Consider the following 26,094-nt stretch of genomic DNA (forward strand, 5'->3'; position numbering starts at 1 on the left):
AGTTTATAGACATATTCCAGTTTGTAACTGAAAATGCAAACACTGCTATTTTTTAACAGCCTATTATTCCTTTTACTTCATTTTCAGTTTAAAAATTGATATTTTGTTCATGTTTTCATTTGGGATTGAATGTGCAGTGCTCCCAGTGCTTTTGTGTACATAGAAATAAATGCTAACATGAGGATTTAGCTTTTTTTTTTGTTGTTTTAAACACACTGCTATTATTTGGCACATAACTATAAGAATTTTCCAGGGAATCCCTTTAAACCCTTCCCGACACATGACGTACTATTACGTACTGCGTTCCCGCAATTTGACGTAATAGTTCGACATGGTGATCGGGCAGGCACCGGAGCGGTGTGCGCCAGATCACTGCAGGGGTCTGACAGTCCCTGGTAGCCGTCCCCCTGCTGTATCCGCCGGCATCACTGTAAAAGCTGATGCCGGTGGATCAACCCCTTCTATGCCGCGGTCCACGCTAATTGCGGCATAGAAGGGTTTTGTGTCGGGTGAGGGAGCGCATTGCGCTGCTGTGGCGGGGACTCAATGTGTCAGAAGGCAGCCCGATGCCGTGCAGAGGCTGCCCAATGCCTTGCACGGCATCTGGACCTGCCTTCTAAGGGTGCACAGGAGATCCGGCCTCAGGCTGGGTCTCCAAGGCAATCTGTTAGTGTACTACTCACTGTAGTACACGAACAGGCAAAGCATTACAATACAGATGTATTGTAGTGCATTGCAGAGGGTATCAGACACCCAAAAGTGAACGTCAAAAATAAAGTAAATAAAAAAAGTTTAAAAAAAGTGTTTTTAATAAAATTTATGAAGTTTTTAAGTAAAAAAAAGTAGAAAATCTCCTTTCCCCTTTTTTATAATAAAAAACTTAAAAAAATAAATATTAGGTATCGCCGCATCTGTAATGACCGGCTCTATAAATATATCACATGATCCACCCTGTCCGATAAACACCATAATTTTTTTAAATAAAAGTGGTGTAAAAAAAAGCCATTTTTGTCACCATACATCACAAAAAGTGCAACAGCAAGCAATCAAAAAGGCATATGCCCTGGAGTATTTAAGACGTAACTTTTACTTCTAATACATTAAAAGATATATCCCTTAATATTCATGAAAGATCGAACGTGTATGTGAATACAGTTTTCCACAATCCCGCACACAGGGGATTCATTGGAAACAGAAACAACCGTGTCCACACTTATACACTCAGTGTGAGACACTGTAAGGTAACAAGAATCGGTATGCACTAGCACCTTAGGTACACAATTGTAAGGTAACAATGGCCGGTATGCACTAGCACCTTAGGTACACAATTGTAAGGTAACAATGGCCGGTATGCACTAGCACCTTAGGTACACAATTAAACAATGATGTTAGAGACGACATATGACAGTATATACATAATGCACGGCGGCATCAAAGAGGCAACAAAGGTTTGGTGCCAAAAATCACCATGCAAGTTAGTGCACAGCAGCACCTGTATCAAAAAGGTGCACGGCGGCACCAATGAAACCCAGTGTCCTACCCTACAGATGATAGAATCTTCAGACACCTTTGTTTCGCGGTTTCTTGGCAGGGTGGTCCGGTTCAATAGTTGGAGGTCCTAGAAATAAGAGGGAGTCACAGGAAGGTGATCCTATATGTCCCCGGATGACCCTATTGGGCCCTACAATAACCCTGTTTGTCTATCCACGGAGTATCCCACTAGTTGGGTTCCCGTCCGGAACCTAACTCTGGAATTGCGTTCCCTATTTTGCCCTGGGATCTACTGGCCATGCGTTCCCTGTTTGCCCTGGCCATGGAACAGCTGAGAAGCCAATTGTACCATTACTTTTGGTCCCTTCACAAGTGGGAGGCACATATGCAAACTGTTGTAATTCCTACACCGTTCACCTGATTTGGATGTAAATCCCCTCAAATTAAAGCTGACAGTCTGCAGTTAAAGCACATCTTGTTTGTTTCATTTTAAATCCATTGTGGTGGTATATAGAGCCAAACATGTTAGAATTGTGTTGATGTCCCAATATTTATGGACCTGACTGTATATAGCACCAGATATTTGCACCACAAATTTCTACTCTTCTGCTTTATCCCACTGAATTCAAAAGCTATCACCATTGGTTTCATTATATTGATTTAGCTGATATTGTACATTATGTCAATTGCTTCAGTCCCAAAGTGACAGTGTAACAACATTTACATCCAGATGAACTCGTGTGTAGATATCCCTAATTTTGAACAGTTTCAAATTTGCCTACATTAGAATCCTTTGGGAAACTCATAATATATTTGATTAAATTCTGTTACTAAAACAGATATATTTTGACATAAAGCAGATATTTTCTCATCTTAAAATCGATCTGTTACATATAAACGGGGATGTTTATGCAGGGCACAGTCACAAAAGTATCCACATCACATCTGCCGATTGTGAGTGTACCCTTATGGGGAGCAGCCCCCAAAACCTCTCACCGGTCATCATATTTTGTCTCATTGCATTTACAACTTGAAAATATAAATAGTCTCCTATGTGCGTCTCAGGATGTCAGCCATTTCCACCTCCTTCTTTTCACAATTCAGACTGGCTGTAAGACAGCTGGTTGTAGTAGGAGCATCCCCCCTTCTACTTTGGCTACAATAGGAGACAAGTAGATTTGAGTCTCACCCGTGACAGAGGAAAATCGAAGAAATCAGGGGGTAGTTAGAACTCCACAAGATTTGTACATGACTGTTTCAGGAACATATAGAAAAGTTACAGACTGACAGAGTAGACAAGGTTATCTCCTAGTAAGGCTACGTTCACACTAGCGTTTTTACTGGATCCGGCAGGGTTAAGCAAAAATGCTTCCGTTACTGATAATACAAACGTCTCCATCTGTTGCGAATTGATCTGGTTGTATTATCTTTAACATTGCCAAGACAGATCCATCATGAACTCCATTGATAACAATGGGGGACGGATCTGTTTTCTATTGTGCCTTGCATTGGGAGGTCATGCCGGATCCATCTTGCTCTGCATCCCAGGACGAAAAGAAAACTACAACATGTTCCGGCTTTCTCTCCATTATGGGAACGTAGCTAAACAGAACAGAATGCATTTTGGAGCATTCCGTTCTGTTCAGTTTTGTCCCCATTGTCAATGGGGACAAAACTGAAGCGTTTTTTTTCCCGGTATTGAGCCCCTATGACGGATCTCAATACCGGAAAACTAAAACGCTAGTGTGAAAGTAGCCTTACATAGTTTATAAGGCTGAAAAAAGACATCTGTCCATCCAGTTCAGCCTGTTATCCTGCAGGTTGATCCAGAGGAAGCAAAAAAAAAATAAAAACTGTGAGATCGAAGCCAATTTTCTTCACTTTAGGAGAAAAGAACCTTCCCGACTCCTTCCTGTTCACTTTTATTTATTTATTGGTGTTATGTTCCTTTTAATATACAAACCGGATTCCAAAAAAGTTGGGACACTATACAAATTGTGAATAAAAACTGAATGCAATGATGTGGAGGTGCCAACTTCTAATATTTTTTTCAGAATAGAACATAAATCACGGAACAAAAGTTTAAACTGAGAAAATGTACCATTTTAAGGGAAAAATATGTTGAATCAGAATTTCATGGTGTCAACAAATCCCCAAAAAGTTGGGACAAGGCCATTTTCACCCCTGTGTGGCATCTCCCCTTCTTCTTACAACACTCAACAGACGTCTGGGGACCGAGTAGACCAGTTTCTCAAGTTTAGAAATAGGAATGCTCTCCCATTCTTGTCTAATACAGGCCTCTAACTGTTCAATCGTCTTGGGCCTTCTTTGTTGCACCTTCCTCTTTATGATGCGCCAAATGTTCTCTATAGGTGAAAGATCTGGACTGCAGACTGGCCATTTCAGTACCCGGATCCTTCTCCTACGCAGCCATGATGTTGTGATTGATGCAGAATGTGGTCTGGCATTATCTTGTTGAAAAATGCAGGGTCTTCCCTGAAAGAGATGACGTCTGGATGGGAGCTTATCTTGTTCTAGAACCTGAATATATTTTTCTGCATTGATGGTGCCTTTCCAGACATGCAAGCTGCCCATGCCACACGCACTCATGCAACCCCATACCATCAGAGATGCAGGCTTCTGAACTGAGCGTTGATAACAACTTGGGTTGTCCTTGTCCTCTTTGGTCCGGATGACATGGCGTCCCAGATTTCCAAAAAGAACTTCGAATCGTGACTCGTCTGACCACAGAACAGTCTTCCATTTTGCCACACTCCATTTTAAATGATCCCTGGCCCAGTGAAAACGCCTGAGCTTGTGGATCTTGCTTAGAAATGGCTTCTTCTTTGCACTGTAGAGTTTCAGCTGGCAACGGCGGATGGCACGGTGGATTGTGTTCACTGACAATGGTTTCTGGAAGTATCCCTGAGCCCATTCTGTGATTTCCTTTACAGTAGCATTCCTGTTTGTGGTGCAGTGTCGTTTAAGGGCCCGGAGATCACGGACATCCAGTATGGTTTTACGGCCTTGACCCTTACACACAGAGATTGTTCCAGATTCTCTGAATCTTTGGATGATGATATGCACAGTTGATGATGATAGATGCAAAGTCTTTGCAATTTTTCGCTGGGTAACACCTTTCTGATATTGCTCCACTATCTTTCTGTGCAACAGTGTGGGAATTGGTGATCCTCTACCCATCTTGGCTTCTGAGAGACACTGCCACTCTGAGAAGCTCTTTTTATACCCAATCATGTTGCCAATTGACCTAATTAGTGTTAATTGGTCTTCAGCTCTTCGTTATGCTAAAATTTACTTTTTCCAGCCTCTTATTGCTACTTGTCCCAACTTTTTGGGGATTTGTTGACACCGTGAAAATTTGAATCAACGTATTTTTCCTTTAAAATGATACATTTACTCGGATTAAACGTTTGATCTGTCATCTACGTTCTATTACAAATAAAATATTGACATTTGTCATCTCCACATCATTGCATTCAGTTTTTATTCACTATTTGTTTAGTGTCCCAACTTTTTTGGAATCCGGTTTGTATAACTCCCTGAGTATTTGTATCTCAGAAAAGCATTACTTGTAATATCGTTCACTGTTTATGTCACTAGATTATTACCCTAACAGTGTATTATGAAAGTACATGATATCTGTGTCTTACACAATAACTATATATATATATATATATATATATATATATATATATATATATGTACAGAGCTCCTCTGAAATGCTGTTAGGTGTGTGTTTGGAAGACAATTTTTTTTTCTGCAACTTGATTACAGTTGTAAATATTGGGTGACATTTCTCCCTTAATGGGGTATACAGGGTGTAAGCTATTCACACCTAACATTTGCATTAATTCAAGCCCCTGAGTAAAAAGCTGATAGTTAAAATGTACTAAAACTGTATTTCAGAAGCAGGTGTTAATTTGCATATTCTAATTAAGCATAGAAGTAGTTATATCTATATAGTCATCTAACCCATAAGTTACATGTCTTACTTATAGGTTCACTAACTTTTCACAAAACTTTTTATATCATAGAGACATATCAAAAGTCTAACTGCTAAGACCACCACTAATCTCTAAAACGAGGGGGGAGAAGCATGCACATATCACTCTCTCTCTTCTCGCTGCACAAGATGGGTTGCATAGAAATCTATGGGCCTGTCTTGATTCCATCCTCAGCAGTGAGGACAGGTAGCATGCTATGTGCGTGGGTCTCTGCCCTCGTTCTCAGGATCGGTGGGGGTCTCAGCATTCAGAGCCCCAGCAATGTAAACTTTTGATATGTCTATGAGATATCAAAAGTTTTTGAAAAGTTAGTGACCTGTTAAGAAACTGGGCCAAAATATTACCTTCTAGGTTTGAGTAAGAAAAGAGTTTCATGGTAGCTAGGAAAACTAATAGTAAAGTATATTGCTTTAAGGGTCATTGAGAAAAGTAAGGGATCCTTTGCAGTACACTCAAATTCTGCAGGGAACTTAAAACTTTCAGGCTTAAGGCCTTCAAGCAAAATAATTAGTTAACCATGAATATTAAACAAATCAACTAAGATACATTAGTGTCCAAAATTCTTACCTACAGTAATTCATAGATTTAATTACAATATGACAGCCATCACCAGAGAAGTTCATGCAAGATATGAGTAAATGTAAAGAAGTAAAGAAGTACTTTGTATTAGTGTAGGCAAAGTATAGACCCCAAAGAGGGAGCACCAGGGATATCAGTAGTAAAGATGTAAAGAAACTCAGAAAGTTACTTTTATATTTTGGCAAATGAATAAATGAACTGTATATTTACTGTATAAATGAATAGACAGATAGATAGATTTCAAAAATAGAAGTGCCAATAGTTTATTTTGATCAATTAAGAAAATACAAAGCAAATAAACAAAATAGACATCTAAAGCAAATCAATATTGGGTGTGACCACCCTTTGCCTTCTAAACAGCATCAGGGAGGGAGGTTGTTCCAAACATCTCGGAAAGCTAAACACAGATATGTGGATATAGTCTTGCTCAAATCCTTCTGGCTCTTCACAGAACCCCATACAAACTCAATGATATTGATATCAGAGCTCTGTGGGGGCCATATCATCACTTCCAGAACTTGCAGCCCCAACCTTGCAAGGCACCTCAACCATTTTTCACTGAAAGCAATATTTTCTTTCAGTTTTTCGGAGATTGTCTTAGGTATGGTATCATTTTTGAGGGTTGAGATGCATATTGGCACTATATTGGGATGCATATGACATTTTGATAGCTTGCCATTACACTTTTTGTGATGTAGGTGACAAAAAATGGCTTTTTTTACAGCGTTTTTTTTTTAACGGTGTAAACCTGAGGGGTTAGGGCATGTGATATTTTTATATAGCAGGTCGTTACGGACATGGTAATACCTAATATGTATACTTTTTTTAATTATGTAAGTTTTACACAATTATATCATTTTTGAAACAAAAAAATATCATATTTTAGTGAGTCCATAGTCTGAGAGCCATAGTTATTTCAGTTTTTGGGTGATTGTCTTAGGTAGGGTATCATTTTTGCGGGATGAGATGACGGTTTGATTGGCACTATTTTGAGGTGCATATGACTTTTTGATCGCTTGCTATTACACTTTTTGTGATGTAAGGTGACAAAAAATTGCTTTTTTTACACTGTTTTTATTTTAATTTTTTTGTTCGCCCGAAGGGTTAGGTCATGTGGTATTTTTATATGGCAGGTTGTTCCAGACGTGGCGATACCTAATATGTCTACTTTTAATTTATTTTTTTACATTTAACACAATAAAAGCATTTTTTAAACAAAAGATTTTATGTTTTAGTGTCTCCATAGTCTGAGAGCCATAGTTACTTTTAATTTTTTTAGTGATGGTCTTACGTAGGGGCTCATTTTTTGCGGGATGAAGTGATGGTTAGATTGGTACTATTTTGGGGGGCATATGCCTTTTTGATCGCTTGCTGTTGCACTTTTAGTAATGTAAGGTGACAAAAAATGTTTTTTTAGCACAGTTTTTATTTTATTTTGTTGACGATGTTCACCTGAGGGGTTAAAGCGAACCTTTCACCAGGATTTCACTTAATAAACTATTACCAGTACCTTTATAGATCATCCTCATTGTGTTTCAATGCATTCTTGTGCCGCTTTCCTGGGATGTATATTCATGAAAAAAACGACTTATAAAGTCCTCGTCTCCAGCTCCTGAAGTCACGCTAGAAGTCAAGGGGGTAGCCCTTCCCTCACTCCGGGCTGTAACTCCCCTGCCCTAACCCCTCCTCTAAGTAGTGTAACTGACATCCGGCTCAGTCGCCAGGACCTCGCTTGTACAGGCGGCGCATGCGCCGTCGGATTCAAGCGCGATCCTGTACCTGAATCGCGCATGCCTGCCTGTCTTCTCTTCCTCGCGCGCGATTCAGTTACAGGATCGCGCTTGAATCCGACGGCGCATGCGCCGCCTGTACAAGCGAGGTCCTGGCGACTGAGCCGGATGTCAGTTACACTACTTAGAGAGAGCTGGAGACGAGGACTTTATAAGTCGTTTTTTTCATGAATATACATCCCAGGAAAGCGGTACAAGAATGCATTGAAACACAATGAGGATGATCTATAAAGGTACTGGTAATAGTTTATTAAGTGAAATCCTGATAAAAGGTTCACTTTAAGTTATGTGATACTTTTATAGAGCCGGTCAATACGGATGCAGCGATACCTAATTTGTCTACTTTTCTTTTTTTTCCCTATTTTTAACAATTTTTATTTATTTTTTACTTTATTTGGGGAAAAGTACCCAAAAAATGTTACTTTACATTTTTAATTTTTTTCTGTAAAACTTTTTTTTTTTTTACTTTTTTTTTTGTCCCACTCTGGGACTTCAACTTTTGGAGGTTCTATCCTCTTTACAATGCTTTACAATACTTCTGTAATGTGATGCATTGGCTGTAAGTGTATTACTGAATGTAAAAGCCTGCTTGCCTGTGAGATTCAGGGGGCTGGATCTCACAGGCTGTCACAGAAGGCAGCCACGATGCCTAAGGAAGGCATCAGGCTGCCTTCCCTGCCATCGGGTCCCCATCACAGCAGCGCGCGGGGACCCCGAAGAGCCACCAGGCACACGTCTGAAGTCTGCATGTGCCACGGTCAACACTGACTGCGGCCGTGCAAGGGTTAATTTGCCGGCATCTGTGATTTCACCGATGCTGGCGCATACAGCAGGGGTCTGGCTATCAGTGACTTCTGAACCCCTGCCGTGGATCGGGCGGGTGCAGCTTCTGTACGGCGCTGGGCGTTAAGGGGTTAAAGAACTTATGCTGTTTTGAAGGCAAAGAGCGGTCACACCAAATATTTATTTGATTTAGATTTCTCTCTTGTTCATTCACTTTTTTTCATTTTGTTAATTGATAAAAAATTATTAACACTTCTATTTGTTAAAGCATTTTTCCACACCTAAAACTTTTGCACAGTAATGTATATATACTGTGCAGATAAATAGATATATATACAAATATATATATAGACTTTTGATAAGGCTTCTCAAATGAAATATTAAAACACCTTTTTTTCTATATTTTGTTTATGAAATAGAAAATGCCATAGTTTCTGTTGAGTAAATTAGATTTTAATTAAAGTATAGTTGCCCACTAGACAAGAAAACAGAGGTCAATATGAGATTGTAAGATTTATCTCTGAAAGAATAAAAAAAAGCAAAAAAAATATTGAGAACGATGAGTAATAAACCAATATAGGTCTAGGCTTAGATCCCCAGTGAAACCTGTTAAAATTTAGCCCGAGGCTACTGGAGCTTGATGGTTTACATTATCCTTAGTGTAGGGTAAACCCATATCACTATACATCCCTATATTGTAATGTTATGAGCATATAAATAATAAAGGAAGTTTAACGGGTTTTATTGTTGATCTAAGTATAGACCCGTTCTGGTCTGTAAGTTTGTAATAGACAACCTTATTGCTTGGAGACTAAAAGCTCGAACCTGAGCAAAATGCAAAGTCATATAGTTGCTGTATAAAATGTTTACTGTGGTTGAAATAGATAATAATATCAGTATTCTTCTGGTGGGCCTTTCTCCATTGCCCTTAGGCCTTATGTTCACCACCATATGGATTTTGCATTCAACAAAATACGGATGATCCACGTGCTTTTCATATCTGTATGTCAGTTCCGCATGAGATAGAACATGTCCTATTCTTGGCTGCAAAATGTGGTCCATGGACCCATTAAAGTCAATGGGACCGCAAAAAAACAGATGCAACACAGACATGACATGGATATCATCCATATTCTGTTCATCCACATTTTGTGGACCACAAAATACATACGGTCGTGTGCATAAGGCCTAAAAGAGATGCAGTGAGAAGATCTAGGTCTGTACAGGGTTTTAGCTGCTGGATGTAAAGCTACTTTCACACTAGCTTTTTTGCTGGATCCGGCAGGGTTCAGAAAAAACACTTCCGTTACTGATAATACAACCGTCTGCATCCGTTATGAACGGATCCGGTTGTATTATGTTTAACATTGCCAAGACGGATCAGTCATAAACTCTATTGATAGTCAATGAGGGGTGGATGTGTTTTCTATTGTGACAGAGAAAACAGATCCGTCCCCATTGACTTGCATTGTGGGTCATCACGGATCCGTTTTGTTCCGCATGCCAGGACGTAAAGCAAACCGCAGAATGCTGCGGTTTGCTCTCCGGTATGAGAACGGAATGCATTTTGGAGCATTCCGTTCTTTTCAGTTACCTTTTGTCCCCATTGACAATGAATGGGGACAAAACGGAAGCGTTTTGTTTTCTGGTATTGAGACCCTATGACGGATCTCAATACTGGAAAATAGAAACGCTAGTGTAAAAGTAGCCTAAGCAAGAATGTTTTTATTCACTGAAAGCAAACATATCAAATAGTGTGACGAGCTAAAATGTAAAATAGGTCATAAAGTTGCAGAACTTGGAACTATGCTGTGAAAAAGTATTAGTATTAGTATTTTTATTAATACAAAATCCCTCCCTTTACTAATCAGAGCATTACTAATAGTGTCCTACAAGACCTTATACTTAGTCTCCATATTCAGTGCTAATGGATGGTATAGTAGCCTTTCCAGCATTACACGCCTTCTACATATGTGACTCGCAGGGCACTTTGTGTGCCGCCATATGGTGCTCCTGTAGGGCACTATATTCTCTTTCAGAGGCAATGTTCGACAACATAAGCACACAATTGGCAAGCAAAGGGACAGGGCGTGGGTGGGAAAGCCGGCGGCTGGAACGCCTGGCTCATTTATCATTTTCAGTTTTTGGTGGGGAAAATGGCTTGAATCTACTTTTGAAAGGGCTGGAGTAGAGTTAAAGGGGTTGCCTCACTTCAGTAAATGGTATTTATTATGTAGATAAAGTTAATACAAGGCACTTACTAATGTATTGTGATTGTCCATATTGCCTCCTTTGCTGGCTGGATTCATTTTTCCATCACATTATTCACTGCTTGTTTCCATGGTTACAACCATTATGCCAGGCATGGCCAACCTGAGGCTCTCCAGATGTTTCAAAACTACAACTCCCAGCATGCCCAGACTGCCTACAGCTAGCAGCCTACAGCAGGGCATGGTGGGAGTTGTAGTTTTACAACAGCTGGAGAGCCACAGGTTGGCCATGCCTGCATTATGCAATCCATCAGTGGTGGTCGTGCTTGAACACTATAGGAAAAAGTATCAGCCTCTAGGGAGCAGGGTTGCCAATCAGAATTTTTCTTTTTTCTAGACAACTTATCCCAAAATCACAGCATTTACTGTGAGCTGTAAAATGATAATAAAAAATTCATGAACACGTCTTTTTTTTTTTTCACGGACACAGGAAAAAAGTTGACTATTTTTATGGACGTCCAGAAATTTCTGGACGGTTGGCAACCCTGCCAGGGAGAACACATAGGCTAGTGCTTTTTCCTATAGTGTGCAAGCACGACCACTGCTGATAAATTGCAGGATGGCCATAACCATGGAAACGAGCAGTGTATAATGTGATGGAAAAATGAATCCAGCCAGTAAAATAGGCAAAATGGATAATCACAATACATTAGTAAGTGGCTTGTATTAACTTTCTCTACATGATAAATGCCTCTTTCTGAAGTGAGACCACCTCTTTAAGTCTGTTGCAAGGCCTGCTGGATGAAGCTCAAAACTTATGTAGAGGTCTGAGCCTCTACATTATTTTGGTGCTTGCTCCGGCAACGCAGAGGGACTTGAGACCGGCATGGAAACACCAGTCTTAATAAATGTCCCCCATAGTATAAAAGGAACTACTGTAGTTACCCTAAAATTACCATCCAACAGATCTCAGCGATTAGAGATACAAGTTTAAAGGAAGCAACATTTTGTGCATCTTAGGTACTTGTCTCAGGGTGGAGGGTATGCCCTTGAAAAACAAGTGTTAAGCACCACTAATACACCGGCAGCTCGCAGCTGCTGTTTGATATCCCTGTCCGTATTGGAAATCTATCGGCAGCGCTTGCATCGCCCTCATTAAAGAGAAACTAAAATGAAAATAATAAATAAATAACACAAAATGCCACGGGAGAATATTCAGCGGGGAGCTGCGCTAATGAGGAGTTACAGAGAAGCCAGATTCAAATGCATAATTATTTTTAATTGAATGCTTTGTGGGGTTTCCATGTGTGAAAAGAAGACGAAACGTGTTTGAACTGGGATGCCAACGCTAAACCTTGTCTCGCAAGGAGCTGGAAAGGGAGACGAGATATATCCACAACCTTCTTCTCTGTCACACGGAAAAAGGAAGGTCCTGTGGGTATTCATTTGGTCTAAAAGGTAGTGCAAGGAGGTCAACTATTTTTGTATTCCTGAAAACGATTACATTAGATATTAAGATTCAGTGCAGGTTTTTTCTGGTACACAGGAGAGCGCAGCGGTGTGTAATGGCTATAGCGTTAGGAGGTTTTGTTCTTTTCTTTCTTTTATGCCTGTGTGTGTCTACTGTTGTTTGGTGGAGCTGCAAGACACCATTGTTTGTTATCATCTCCGCCATGAAGATTTTTATAAATACAATTAACATTATAATAAATAAGGTTTTTCTTCTAGATACAGAAATTTTCCTTCAGTTTTTTATTTGAAACTGAAAAGTAGACATGGAAAAAGTTGCGTATTTGTTAATTATAGAAATGAGCGTAACTATTAATAATAAAGTAAAATCAAATATTCTACATATAGCGATCAAGCAAAAAAAATAATACATGTATATACTGTATATACATATATATATATATATATATATATATATATATATATACTGTACATAGTATATATTGGCAGAAAAGTGTCACAGATCCGCAAAAAGGAGTATAGAGGATTCATCAATGCAACCAGTATGGATGGTCACTGTTGGATATGGTCATCCATAAGATCCCTGAGTACCCTTAGTGTAGGCGGTGAGATGGTGCTATAAAGGAATCACAGTTAGTGACTTCTGACCCGACCACCTCCATACACTTCTCTTAGTAGAGTAACTGTCCAAAAAAGGTGACACTACAAAACCGTTCCTATTAAGCCCTAAATAATCCTGATCATGCAAAAGTGCTTGTACAATCATCCAACATCACTTTGGATAATTTAGGGTTCCTTATAAGAAATTTTGTGGGGTGGCCCTTTTCCTAGCAGTGATGACCAGGATGCTAGTCATTCCTGGGTATGACACTGTCTCCACAAAGCTGTCAGGAAGCTCATCAGTAACGTCTAGAATAGTAAATGGTACCAAACCAATAGTATAGGTGGGCAACTATTCTGCTAATGCCAGAGAGGACTGTATAGTGTGCTATGCAGTTACAGACAAAAAAAATCCTAAATTACCTTTTTTGGGGGCAAGTTTCTCATCTGAAGTTCAAGAAGAGCCTGTATGAGTGCCTTTCTTGAAAAATATAATGTTTCAAGTAATGTTATAGAGATATCGTTCATCCAAACATTTATTCCGATTGCCAAATTTGTCAAGAATTTTTCTCCCTTAATATGGGGTACCTGGCTTTCCTCTCAGCTGTATCAGACTGGGGTCCCCTGGGGCCCAACAGAGGAAATTATTTCCTCCACATCATCAATAAAGTCTAATGGGTTTTGAATAAAAGAAATAGACCCTGGTGGCAAGTAACTATCTCCAAAAAAGAATTTTTCTCCTGGACCTTAAGGACCCATAATGGCTTTAGAGCCTAGCCCCACTGGAGGATCCTCTGGTACTCTGGTGAGCCAGTCCAACCCCATGCCTCATGGGGTATTTCTTTTAATTTTTAGTTGTTTTTTTGCCTCCCTCTGGATCAACACGGGGGATTATATGTTGGACTTGACCTGTATCTCTTTACAACCCTATCAACTATATAACTATTTGTTCAATGTATTTTCCTATTTACGCCATGACTGGCTAACTTCTCAGAAATATTAGTCTATCTTAAACTTCAATACCTTGCTTCTAACTTAATTTCCAATGCTATGTCATCCATTACACCATTAAAGGGAGATCAATACGGAACACAGTTTATATAAGAAGAAGCTTTTGTTCACTGATGAGTTAAGAACCTGCCCCATAAAATAAACAAAGGAAGATTTCCTTACTGACAACTTCAAGGCTAATTGGATTTAAGGAGGCTTAGAGTAATCATACTTAACTAAAGAGCTCAGAGTGCAAATTTTGTGTGAATTAGTATGGCACAGAATACATATAACTACAAGGTTCACGTTAAATGATTTGAAATGTTGCTTTGCTATTATCCAATATAAATTTCTATGTCATTTCCAATACTCATGCAATTGCAATTTTCCCAGCCAACATCAAACACCACAATTAGAGGCCTTCAATGTTGATTTCTTTTCTACTGTATGATTTTTCTCATCGCTCCATGCAGTTATATCTGTGTGGAAATTAGTCTGCATTCTGTCTCTCCAGGATCCAGGGTACCCAGAAAGACAAATAGTGACCATGGTCACTTTCAGATACCCTTAAATGTTCTACAGTACCCAGAAAGACAAAGAGTGACCATGGTCACTTTCAGATACCCTTAAATGTTCTACGGTACCTCTGACTTTCTGTATCAGTGTATAAACACAATCTTAACAGGGTTTTCAGAGATTTTAATATTATCCCCTTCAGTACCCTTCCATTATTCACCTTAAGGACCAGGCCATTTTTTGCAAATCTGACATGTGTCACTTTGTGGTGATAACTTTAAAACGCTTATACTTATCCAAGCCATTCTGAGATTATTTTCTCATTACATATTGTACTTCATGACAGTGGTAAATTTGAGTCAAAATATTTCATTTTAATTTATTTTAAAAATACCAAATTTACCAAAAATTTGGAACAATTAGCAATTTTAAAAATTTCAATTTCTCTGCTTTTAAAACAGATATTGATACCTCCTAAAATAAATTTGTAAATTACATTTTCTTTTTTTGGGACGTTAGAAGGTTTAGAAGTTTAGAAGCAAATCTTGAAATTCTGAAGGTCTGAAGTCACTTTGTAGGCTTACATAATAGAAACCACCCATAAATGGCCCCATTTTAGAAACTACACTCCTCAAGCTATTCAAAACTGATTTTACAAACTTTCTTAACCCTTTAGGTGTTCCACAAGAATTAAAGGAAAATGTAGATGAAATTTGCTAATTTCACTTTTTTGGCAGATTTTCCATTTTAATCTATTTTTTCCAATAACAAAGAAAGGGCTAACAGCCAAACAAAGCTCAATATTTATTGCCCTGATTCTGTAGTTTAAAGACACACCCCATATATGGTCATAAACTGTTGTACGGGTACACGCAGGGCGCAGAAGGAAAGGAACGCAATATGGTTTTTGGAAGGCAGATTTTACTGGGATAATTTTAAGTTGACATGTCTCATTTGAAGACCCCCTGATGCCCCCCTAGAGTAGAAACTCCCAAAAAATGACCCCATTTTGGAAGCTACAACCCTCAAGGTATTCAAAACTGATTTTACAAACTTTGTTAGCCCTTTAGGTGTTCCATAAGAATTAAAGAAAAATGTAGATGAAATTTCAGAATTTCCCTTTTTTGGCAGATTTTCCATTTTAATAAAAAAATTTCCGCTAACAAAGCAAGGGTTAACAGCCAAACAAAACTCAATATTTATTACCCTGATTCTATAGTTTACAGAAACACCACATGGCAGGGCGCCAAAAGAAAGAAACGCCATATGGTTTTTGGAAGGCAGATTTCACTGGAATAATTTTAAGCTGCCATGTCACATTTGAAGAACCCCTGATTCACCCCTAAAGTAGAAACTCAAAAAAAGACCCCATTTTGGAAACTACAGGATAAGGTGTCAGTTTTGTTGGTACTATTTTAGGGTACATATGATTTTTGGTTGCACTATATTACACTTTTTGTGAGGCAAGGTAACAAAAAATAGCTATTTTGGCACCGTTTTATAGAGCAGGTTGTTACGGATGTGATAATACCAAATATGACAACTTTTTTGGTTGTTTGTTTCAGTTTTACATAATAAAGCATTTTTGGAAAAAAAAAATTGGGTGTCTCCATATTCTGAAAGTCATAGTATTTTTTATTTTTTCGGCGACTGTCTTATGTAGGGGCTCATTTTTTTCGGTATGTGATGGCGGTTTGATTGGTACTAATTTAGGGTGCATATGACTTTTTGATCACTTAGTATTACGCTTTTTGTGATGTAAGGTGACAAAAAATTTCTTTTTTGACACACTTTTTATTTTTATTTTTTTACGATGTTCACCTGGGGGTTTAGGTCATGTGATATTTTTATACAGCAGGTTCTTACGGACGTGAAAATACCTAATATGTATACTACGTTTTACACAATAACAGCATTTTTTTAAACAAAAAAAATTATGTTTTAGTGTCTCGATATTCTGTGATCCATAGTTCTCTTTTTTTCGGGGCAATTGTCCTAGGTAGGCTCTCATTTTTTGCGGGATGAGATGATGGTTTTATTGGTACAATTGTGGGGTGTGTATGACTTTTTGATTGCTTGGTATTACACTTTTTGTGATGTAAGGTGACAAAAAAAGGCTTTTTTGAAAGTTATTTTTTTTAAGGGTGTTTTGGAGTTAGGTCATGTGATATTTTTATAGAGCATGTCGTTATGGACGTGGCAATACCTAATATGTATACGGTACTTTTTTTATTTATTTAAGTTTTACACAATAATATCATTTTTGAAATAAAAATCATGTTTTAGTGTCTCCATAGCCATATTTTTTATTTTTTTTGGGCGATTGTCTTAGATAGGGGCTCATTTCTTGCAGGAAAAAAAATTTTAGCACAGTTTTTTATTTTTTTTCACGGTGTTCATCTGAAGGGTTAGGTCATTTAATATTGTTATAGAGCCAGTCGATATGGACCTAATATGTCTACTTTTTTTTCCCCTATTTTTTTCACATTTTTTTAACTTTATTTTGGGAAAAGGACACTTTTTTATTTTACTTGAAACTTTTAATTTTTTTGTAAAACTTTCTTTTTTTAAATTATTTTTTCACTTTATTTTGTGTCCCACTCTGGGACTTCAACTTTTGGGGGTCTGATCCTCTTTACAGTGCATCACAATACTTCTGTATTGTGATGCATTGGCTGTAAGTGTATTACACACTGTAATACACTTACAGCCTGCTTCATGTGAGATCCAGGGGGCTAGATCAAACAAGCTGTCACGGAAGGCAGCCACGATGCCTAAGGAAGCATTGGCCTGCCTTCCCTGCCATTGGCTCCCCATCACAGCAGCACGGGGACTCGATGGCCACCTCGCACCCGGCAGGTAAACAATGAAGATAAGGCAGCTCTAGAATGGAGAACGGCCGTCTCTTCAAACAGCTGATCGGTGGGGGTTTCTGGTATCGGACCCACACTGATCTGATATTGATGACCTATCCTAAAGAGATAGGTTATCAATATTAAAATCCCAGAAAACCCCTTTAAGGCCAAGTTATTCAGGTCTACAGAGCAGGCAACTGTCTGAAACAAACGGTCCATTGCCAATAACTGCCTGCTGATTAGAGGAAATTAAAGCAGCATTTACAGAAGCAATAGCCACTGCTGTATGGGGAAGAGTGATTGCTGCTGTGATCGCTTGTACCCATATGGATTTATTGTTTCTGGGCAGTAGATCACTCCTTACACAGCACAATCTACTGGGAGGATTTTGGTGTCCGCATCAATGATGCTTTAACGGTTAAAGTTTAACCCAATAAACATTTGTTTGTTCATTCCTCGGGTAATTAACTTCACCTTTACACATGGAATTATTGGAAACAAGTGTTCCTGTATTCGTACCCAATAATTTCGGCCTGTGTAAAGGGGCCTGTAGGCTTCATGCACATCACCAGAATACAGATCCTTGTTGCACAATATGTACAATAATTTCATACAGAAGTATACAAAAGTTCTGTAGAAATCATGATAATCCTGGTATATCCTATCACATGCAATAATTTTCAGTTAGTTATTATGGGAAATTTTCAAGTAAATAGTAAAAAGCAGCGCCACTCACCGCTTCCTGATTGTGGTACTTTATTAAAGATAAAAGCAGACCAATGGTCAGAATGTGGGTAACATAGCAGACAACGGCCGTTTTGCACTCTCTGCGCTTTGTTCGGTCTTCCACCTGGTAGGATAGCGGCATGAGCAAAGGTATTCTATAACGTGATATTTCTATTTACATCTGTTATTGCTTTTTTAGTTTACGCGTGATTGTTATTTAGTTTTATTGTATTTTTTTTGTTAATTTTTACTCTCATATATTGTGAATTACCTGTAAATTCTAGACACATTTGCAAACCATAGCATATTAAACCCTCAAGATCAAAGAGATCATCCTGTATTAAATAGCCTTAACACTTATATGCACATGGGTTCCCTATCTTCTCTGTCCATCTATCTTATGAAGTTGTAAAGTCCTTCCTCACAGTGCCCCAGCAGCTTGTCTTGAATAATTGAGCAAGAGAGAAATCAATTCTCAATTAAATGGTCCTTAATGGACGAGCTGTTGTTTTTTCTCTATTTATTTCGCAACTGTCCAGAAATCAGACAGGAAACTTAGCATTTTGCATGTCCTCAATAAAAGTAGTAAACTTTGGTTCAGTATCTCCTGATGTCTTACTTTGTTTAGTAACAACAGTGCTCTGAGAATCAGTGTTCTGCTTTTATCAGAAGTATTTTTATTATATAATTTGTTGAGGGGCTCGACCACTGGATCACTAACAACGAGTGGCTGTTACTCTTGCAAATATGATGTAAAATTTTAAAAAGAGAGAGAGATTTACATGGGGCACTACTATAGATATAAATGGGGAATTTTTTAAAACATAAGAACATGGTCTTTTTTGGGGATCTGCTGTGAGATCCCGAGCAGGAAAGAGCGGCTTCTGCAGATCCTGAGCACTAAACTAGTGAGCGCTCATCAGAGTTGCACATGATATTCTTTGGTAAGCAGTTCTCACCCCAGATTTTATTACGGTCTTTTAGTAATACGCTATAAAGAGCACATTTTTGCATTCTATCTTCCTACACTCTTGCAGACATGGCCAAACCACAAATGTCATGCATGGCCATTCATTTGAATGCCTGGTGTGCACCTAAACCTGAGGTTTAATAAGCTGGACATCCATCAATATGAATAGCATGAAATACTATCAATTAAGCATAATCTTCATGTAACGCCAACATATTCCGCAGAGCTTTATCAGAGGGTTCATGTCCAAACAAAATTATACATCACATAGCAACAAACAAGTCAACAATTAAAACAAGAGGAATGAGGACCCTGCTCACAAGAGCTTACCATCTACCATGGTCCAGCCATTATAACAAAAATATGGGAGTAGATATAAAGCTGCTGTGCTTTTGAGTGAGATGCGTTTGTGAGAACACAGAAACGTTTCCAGCATAAAGGGAATGTTTTTATGTTTCTAATTTATTAAATTCATGCAATTTTCTAAATGCATTTTCTTGAAAATTCTGGGAAGAAGGTATGCAAATGAGCTCTTAACAAGCTCTGCCTCTATTGCCACCAAATGTAAGGCAGCTATCCTATAACTCAATGTTTGACCCTTTAAATAGGCCTTGAGACATCACTCGGATAAATAAGCCAGCACCGCATTAGGCCTCTCACCCAGTTAAGCCAGTACTCTCTGCTCTGCACTGATGAGGGGCAATCACCCCCGAAACAGCTGTGTGCAGATGAGGTGCTGGCTTATTTAATATCCAAGTCAGGTCTCAAGGCCTATTTTAAGGGTTGAACATTGACTTATAGGATAGCTGCCTTACATCTGGTGGCGTCAGAGGCAGAGCTTGTTAAGAGCTCATCATTTGCATCACTTCCTTCCCAGAATTCCAGAGGAGCATGTATGGCCTAGAAGTCTCCTCATGCAGACTAAATTGCTCTCTCCAAGGAAAATTCTGCTAACATTCTTTTCCTCTATCCATGCAGTTGACTTCTGTGTGCACAGCAGAATGATATGGCCCATAGACCAGTGCTATGTAAGGCATACATGAGCTAACTGAATGGTGATGATGGTCATGTGACACCCTACATGTCATGAAACCCCCTACTGTGGACTATGCTATTCTTGCCATCATTAATACATGATAGGCCAAAGGATTCCCAGACAATGGAATAGGCCAAAGGATTCCCAGAGATGCGGACATGCACGGCTAGATCGCCGCTAGCATGTCCACAATATACCTGTCCTATATCTCTGAGTGGTTTTATTGAGTGTAAAAAATGATTTTATATATATCTAAATCAGCCTGAAAAGGAGCCCAAGGGGCTGTACTAACCGTTCTGGAGCCCAGCCACGCCCCCCTGTGAAGGAACCCAGCACCGGCTGTATCCAGGAATCTCCTTCTTGCTCATGAAGTCAGATCGCCATAATCTCGTGGTGCGCGAGCTCTTGCATGCGCAGTTCCTTCCCTGAGGCTGATGCCAGCACAGGGAAGGAACACTATGCCAGCACTGCGCATGCGCAAGCTCGCTGAACGCGAGATTACGGCGATCTGACTTCGTGAGCAAAGAGGAGATCCCTGGATACAGCCGGTGCTGGACTCCTTCACAGGGGGGTGTGGCTGGGCTCCAGAACGGTTAGTACAGCCCCTTGGGCTCCTTACCAGGCTCATTTACATATATAGCAAATCATGTTTTACACTCAATAAAACCACTCAGAGATATGGGACAGGTATATTGCGGACATGCTAGCGGCGATCTAGCGGTGCATGTCCGCAGCTCTATAGGGTAAAAAGAGGTGACAGAATCCCTTTAAAGGCACACGTGACCAGAGCCTAGTAAGACTAAGCCTAAGGACTGTATTACACCAACAGATTATCTGACCAATTTTTGTCCAATCAGACCAATAGTTGGTGTGCATAACAAAAGATCTGTGTGTGTAATGATTGGTCAGAAAATCTGTCAGATAATCTGTTGGTGTGATACAGCCCTAAGTCGTTGAGTTGTCCTGTTTCACTAAGTAGTACAAAATTATTGTAGTAATGTATATTTATGTTTTTTTATGTTTTTAATGTACATTATTTTCATACGGGCTACTGTTCTGCTGTTTGGGTATTTCTGGACGTATTGATGTTAGAATGTTGAGTACATTTTTATTCTACTAAGCTCTAAACATTAATATTTTTCTTGTTTTAATAAAAATGTCAAGGATTTTTTTTTTCTTGCCTGGAATCAGATATAAGTAAAGGTCAAATGGATTTCTAACACTCCATTTTAAACACTCATACACTTTGTGCTGCACGGGGGTTGTGCAAACCTGTCGTTTCTGTCACTGCCATTTTTCCCAATGGCATGGACTTGACAAATCGCTTGTCAGAGAAAGGTCTGAACCTCTGAGAAAGCAGCATATTAGGAACTATTCATCATATGGACTCTGCCATAGTATTAACCATTTTTATGCTACCCCAAACAGAAGAAAAAGTTACCCCAGTATTAAGTGACTTGTCAGACAGCTAGAGTATTGCATGACTCTTACATATTTCATACTCTTAATAGCATTGTCATCAAATGTTGGGAAAAACACGAGATTCTCAAGAAAATTTCATTTTAATTATATTACATTTTGCAGGATAGTAAGATATACTAGATAATAAAAACAGGAAGGCTACTGCTATGGGTGATGGCAAACCTCAAACAATGACTTTGGCTCTAGTTTAGGATACTCTCAGCAATGCAAATCTTGGAATTGTAATGGGGTGTTGGGGTACTTTTTTGGGGTTTAACCAAACCAGGATACATCACAGACAATTGAGGTCCTAGGGATGGGTTCAGGAGATACAGGAGGAGGAGGAAGTGGGGGCATAGCCAAACCATATCTCACATAAGGTTTCCTAAGCTCTATGAAGAATAATAGGCTGGTAACATTATTTCTGATGTGAGGTCCCATAAGAACAGTGTTTCCCAACCAGTGTGCCTTCATCTGTTGCAAAACTACAACTCCCAGCATGCCCGGACAGCCTTTGTCTGCGTGGGCATGCTGGGAGCTGTAGTTTTGCAACAGCTGGAGGCACACTGGTTGGGAAACACTGCATTAGAGGACGCATGGTGGACATGACCTCACTGAATGAAGAGGAATATGTTACTAATCTATAAATACCGGAGCGGAGTATATGGGATCAGGGGCATAACTATAACTCATAGGAACCCCACAGCAAAATAATATGGGGCTGCCACAACATTGTCTAAGAATATTAAAACAGCAGCCTAAGACTTCATGCACACAACTTTATGGATTTTGAAGTCTGCAAACTACAGCTCCTCAAAATACGTATACCAGCCATGTGAATTACGCAACTTCTTTGTAAAAAATCATATTTTTTCAGCGAAAAGGACAAGAATAGGACATGTTCTATCATTTGCGGAACAGCCGCATGGAAGCGGAAAGCTCATGGATGACATCTATGTGCTGTGCGCATTTTGGGCAGCCTCATAGAAGTGTGTGGGTCCGTGTGAGATCTGCAAAAAATGTGGATTGGATGCATAACAAAAATAGGGTCGTGTGAACTGGGCCTAAGTAGCATAGTAGCACCAGTTATTAGAAAACCAAATTATAGCAAAAAACACAATATTATTATTTCCCACAAAAATATATAATGTTCCTGTACCTGATAGGGTCCCCTCAACCTCTGGGCCCTATAGCAAGTTACACCCATGTATACAGTATTTGACCTTCGGTGCCTAGGGCCACCAGTAAAATTCATTCCGGGGGCCCATTGTACAGCGACATGCAAATATTACCTGCCAAACATAGGCAACAAGACGCTACAAGATGATTAATTATCGGGGTCTCTGCAACAACTTCAAAGGGTAAGTTCCAAGGAAGAGAGGATACTGGCTGGCCTGCCTCTATTCCTAGAGGCCATCTTAACCTTCCGATGCATCTATAATAATAAACTGGATAGTCTACCCAGTGTTTATATTGATATAGGATATTTGAGATTCGGTGCTGGTGGACTGGAGGCCCACCTTTCTCAGAGGCCCACCAGGGTACTCCCCTGATCCACTGTGGGCCAGTCCGAGCCTGCATGTGTAGGTTTCTTTTCTTTTCAAAATTATTTTTATTATAATTTTGAATATATAGCAACAACGTAGGCAATACAGGTTACAAATATAGAGGTAGTAGTGGTAAGTACAATGGTATATATGCTAATGACCATTGTGTTATTACAATGCATGCTCAGTTAAACAAGGTCGCCAAGTAGGCAAAATCTAAAGACATCAAAAGTGAACAATAACAGCAGGTACAATTTGGCTATTAGTCTTTTTGTTGTAACCTAAGGGCTCTTTCACACTTGCGTTCTTTTCTTCCGGCATAGAGTTCCGTCGTCGGGGCTCTATGCCGGAAGAATCCTGATCAGTTTTATCCTAATGCATTCTGAATGGAGTGAAATCCGTTCAGGATGCATCAGGATGTCTTCAGTTCCGGGCCGGAAAGTTTTTTGGCCGGAGAAAATACCGCAGCATGCTGCGCTTTTTGCTCCAGCCAAAAATCCTGAACACTTGCCGCAAGGCCGGATCCGGAATTAATGCCCATTGAAAGGCATTAATCCGGATCCGGCCTTAAGCTAAACGTCGTTTCGGTGCATTGCCGGATCCGACGTTTAGCTTTTTCTGAATGGTTACCATGGCTGCCATGACGCTAAAGTCCTGGCAGCCATGGTAAAGTGTAGTGGGGAGCAGGGAAGCAGTATACTTACCGTCCGTGCGGCTCCCCGGGCGCTCCAGAGTGACGTCAGGGCGCCCCACGCGCATGGATGACGTGATCGCATGGCACGTCATCCATGAGCATGGGGGGCTCTGACGTCATTCTGGAGCGCCCCGGGAGCCGCGCGGACTGTAAGTTTACTGCTCCCCACTACTACTATGGCAACCAGGAACTTAATAGCGTCCTGGCTGCCATAGTAACACTGAACGCATTTTGAAGACGGATCCGTCTTCAAATGCTTTCAGTTCACTTGCGTTTTTCCGGATCCGGCGTGTAATTCCGGCAAGTGGAGTACACAATGGATCCGGACAACGCAAGTGTGAAAGAGCCCTAACTATAATTATTTTCTAGCATCATGAAGATGATTTCTGACTACAAGAGCTTCCTTTATTGCTTTCATGTTAGTATATCTGTAAAATGAAGGGGTCTGCCTTAGTGGTAGGTTCCGTTCTACTAGGAATTGAAAGGTGGTGGTTAAAAGGAAAATGTATTCTGAGAACTCTTTCATTCAATAGATGCTCATGATTGGTGTTAAATATTAGCCTCATAAATAACAGTTTTACCGATGTGGAAATATGGCATAAAGCTAAAATCAATGGCATTCTGCATTTTTACAGTATGTTTAACGTTTTGTAGTGAAAATGATTATGACTAGATAATAACACTAAAATGCTCAGTAACCGTGGCCCTCGAATAGGGGCATATCTTTAGAGGTTAAAGAAACTTTAGTAGCACCCGGGCCCTGGTGCCTGACATTAAATAAGAGCAATGCTGTAAATTAAATAGTTGGAGGGGCCCTATTATAACTTTTACAGTAGTGTCTGCCAACCTCTGGAGCAAAAACCTTCACCTGTGGATGTTAAAGGAGAGGGCAGCGCCTGCTGCTGTGGAATTAGAAGTCTGCAGAGGACAGGACTTATCTAACATTCATTTATGTGTGACTGGAGAACCTATTGAAATTGGTTTTTACTTTTTACATTTTATGTTTAACTGGCTGGTAATAATCCAATATGTATTATTTTATACTACTTTACCTTTGATAATGGTGAGTTTTAATGTTTAGTAAATAGACTTCTCTCTTTTATAAATTCAAAAAAAAAATTGTCCCATGTTAACATAAAATGTATTTAATAAAACTGTCATTTTTAGTTTAGAACGCTAGGTTTTGTTATGGCGATATTTTATGACTCACGCTTGACTTAAGTACAGTATGTGCTTAGTGCTAAATAACCTTTATTTCTATCTCCACAGCAAATGTCTGCGACAATGAGTTGACTCGTTGTCAAAACGGTGGAGTTTGCCACAATAATATGAAGTGCCAATGTCTTCCTGGCTACACGGGCATATGGTGTGAGAATCAGAAGTGTGAGGACACCGGAGGATGTTCTTCTTCAAAATCTGGACAAGAATCTATAACCCATAACTTGTATCTGACCACCATGATAATTGTAGCTCGGCTCTGCACTTTGTAAAAACGTGAATAATGTACCTGCAATTTCCCATGGAGAATAATGACTAAAAGAGACAAAGAGAAATAAATATAGAGGAATATCTAAATTATATTCAGACTGAGAGGGCATGACTGTACTAAGCCATATGTACCAATTTGTGAATGAGTGATCCATGACTGTTATGATTCTGGCTTGTAAGATGGCTGCCTCAAGGAGGACTCCCATGGCATCAGTAAATAGAGGACCTTAGCGAAGTGGTCACCTCAAGCAGAGCTGATGCCATGGTAATTGCAGGTTAAAAGTTCCTTCCGTCCATTCAAAAGTCCCAAGCAAGCTGGCTGTCTCGAGCAAGACTGCTACCATGGCAGGATAAATCAAGTTATTTAATTGCCCTTAAATTACTCCAAAAGGACAACAAGAGCTTGTTTGCCACGCGGTTACTGTACCTCTCTGCCCAGTGTGTGGACCAACCAAATAGCGTCATTCTTTGCTGCCAGTGCATTGTGGGTAAAGGAAAGCGGCCATATTGGTCCCCTAATACCCTAACACCTGTGCTTTTGTAAACGTCGCTCCGTATACCCTTGTTGGTCGAAAGATTTTATTTGTCCGATGTTAGTGGCGCACATATCTCCCTTCCTTGGCCCTGTATCCTTTAAGAGAGTTATTCAAGGCTTGTATATCATAGATACGCCACACTAAATAAAAAAGTATATATGGCGTGTGATATCCAATATGAGAAAAGGCTAGAGATTAAGCAAAAATAAAATGTATTTATCCTTTTGTATTCAAATGAAGTTATTTTTCTTGAAATAATGTAAAATGTAGATTTTTTGTATTATTGCAAATCGGTGTTTAACAGACAATCTATTAAGTGATTTATCA

The 26,094-nt window shown here is 39.5% G+C and overlaps 1 protein-coding gene across 1 annotated transcript in view; it reads left to right on the forward strand.

The window, feature by feature from the left end:
* Nucleotides 1-25,233, forward strand: part of NTNG1 (netrin G1) — a 320,710-nt gene extending 295,477 nt beyond the window's left edge. Inside the window, exon 9 of the mRNA XM_044302426.1 lies at nucleotides 25,013-25,233. Coding sequence (XP_044158361.1) covers nucleotides 25,013-25,233 — 221 coding nt within the window. The remainder of the gene's footprint in view (nucleotides 1-25,012) is intronic.
* The last annotated feature ends 861 nt before the right edge of the window (nucleotides 25,234-26,094 follow it).

Source organism: Bufo gargarizans, chromosome 7 (assembly GCF_014858855.1).
Source record: "Bufo gargarizans isolate SCDJY-AF-19 chromosome 7, ASM1485885v1, whole genome shotgun sequence".
In the NCBI taxonomy this organism is placed as follows: Eukaryota; Metazoa; Chordata; class Amphibia; order Anura; family Bufonidae; genus Bufo; species Bufo gargarizans.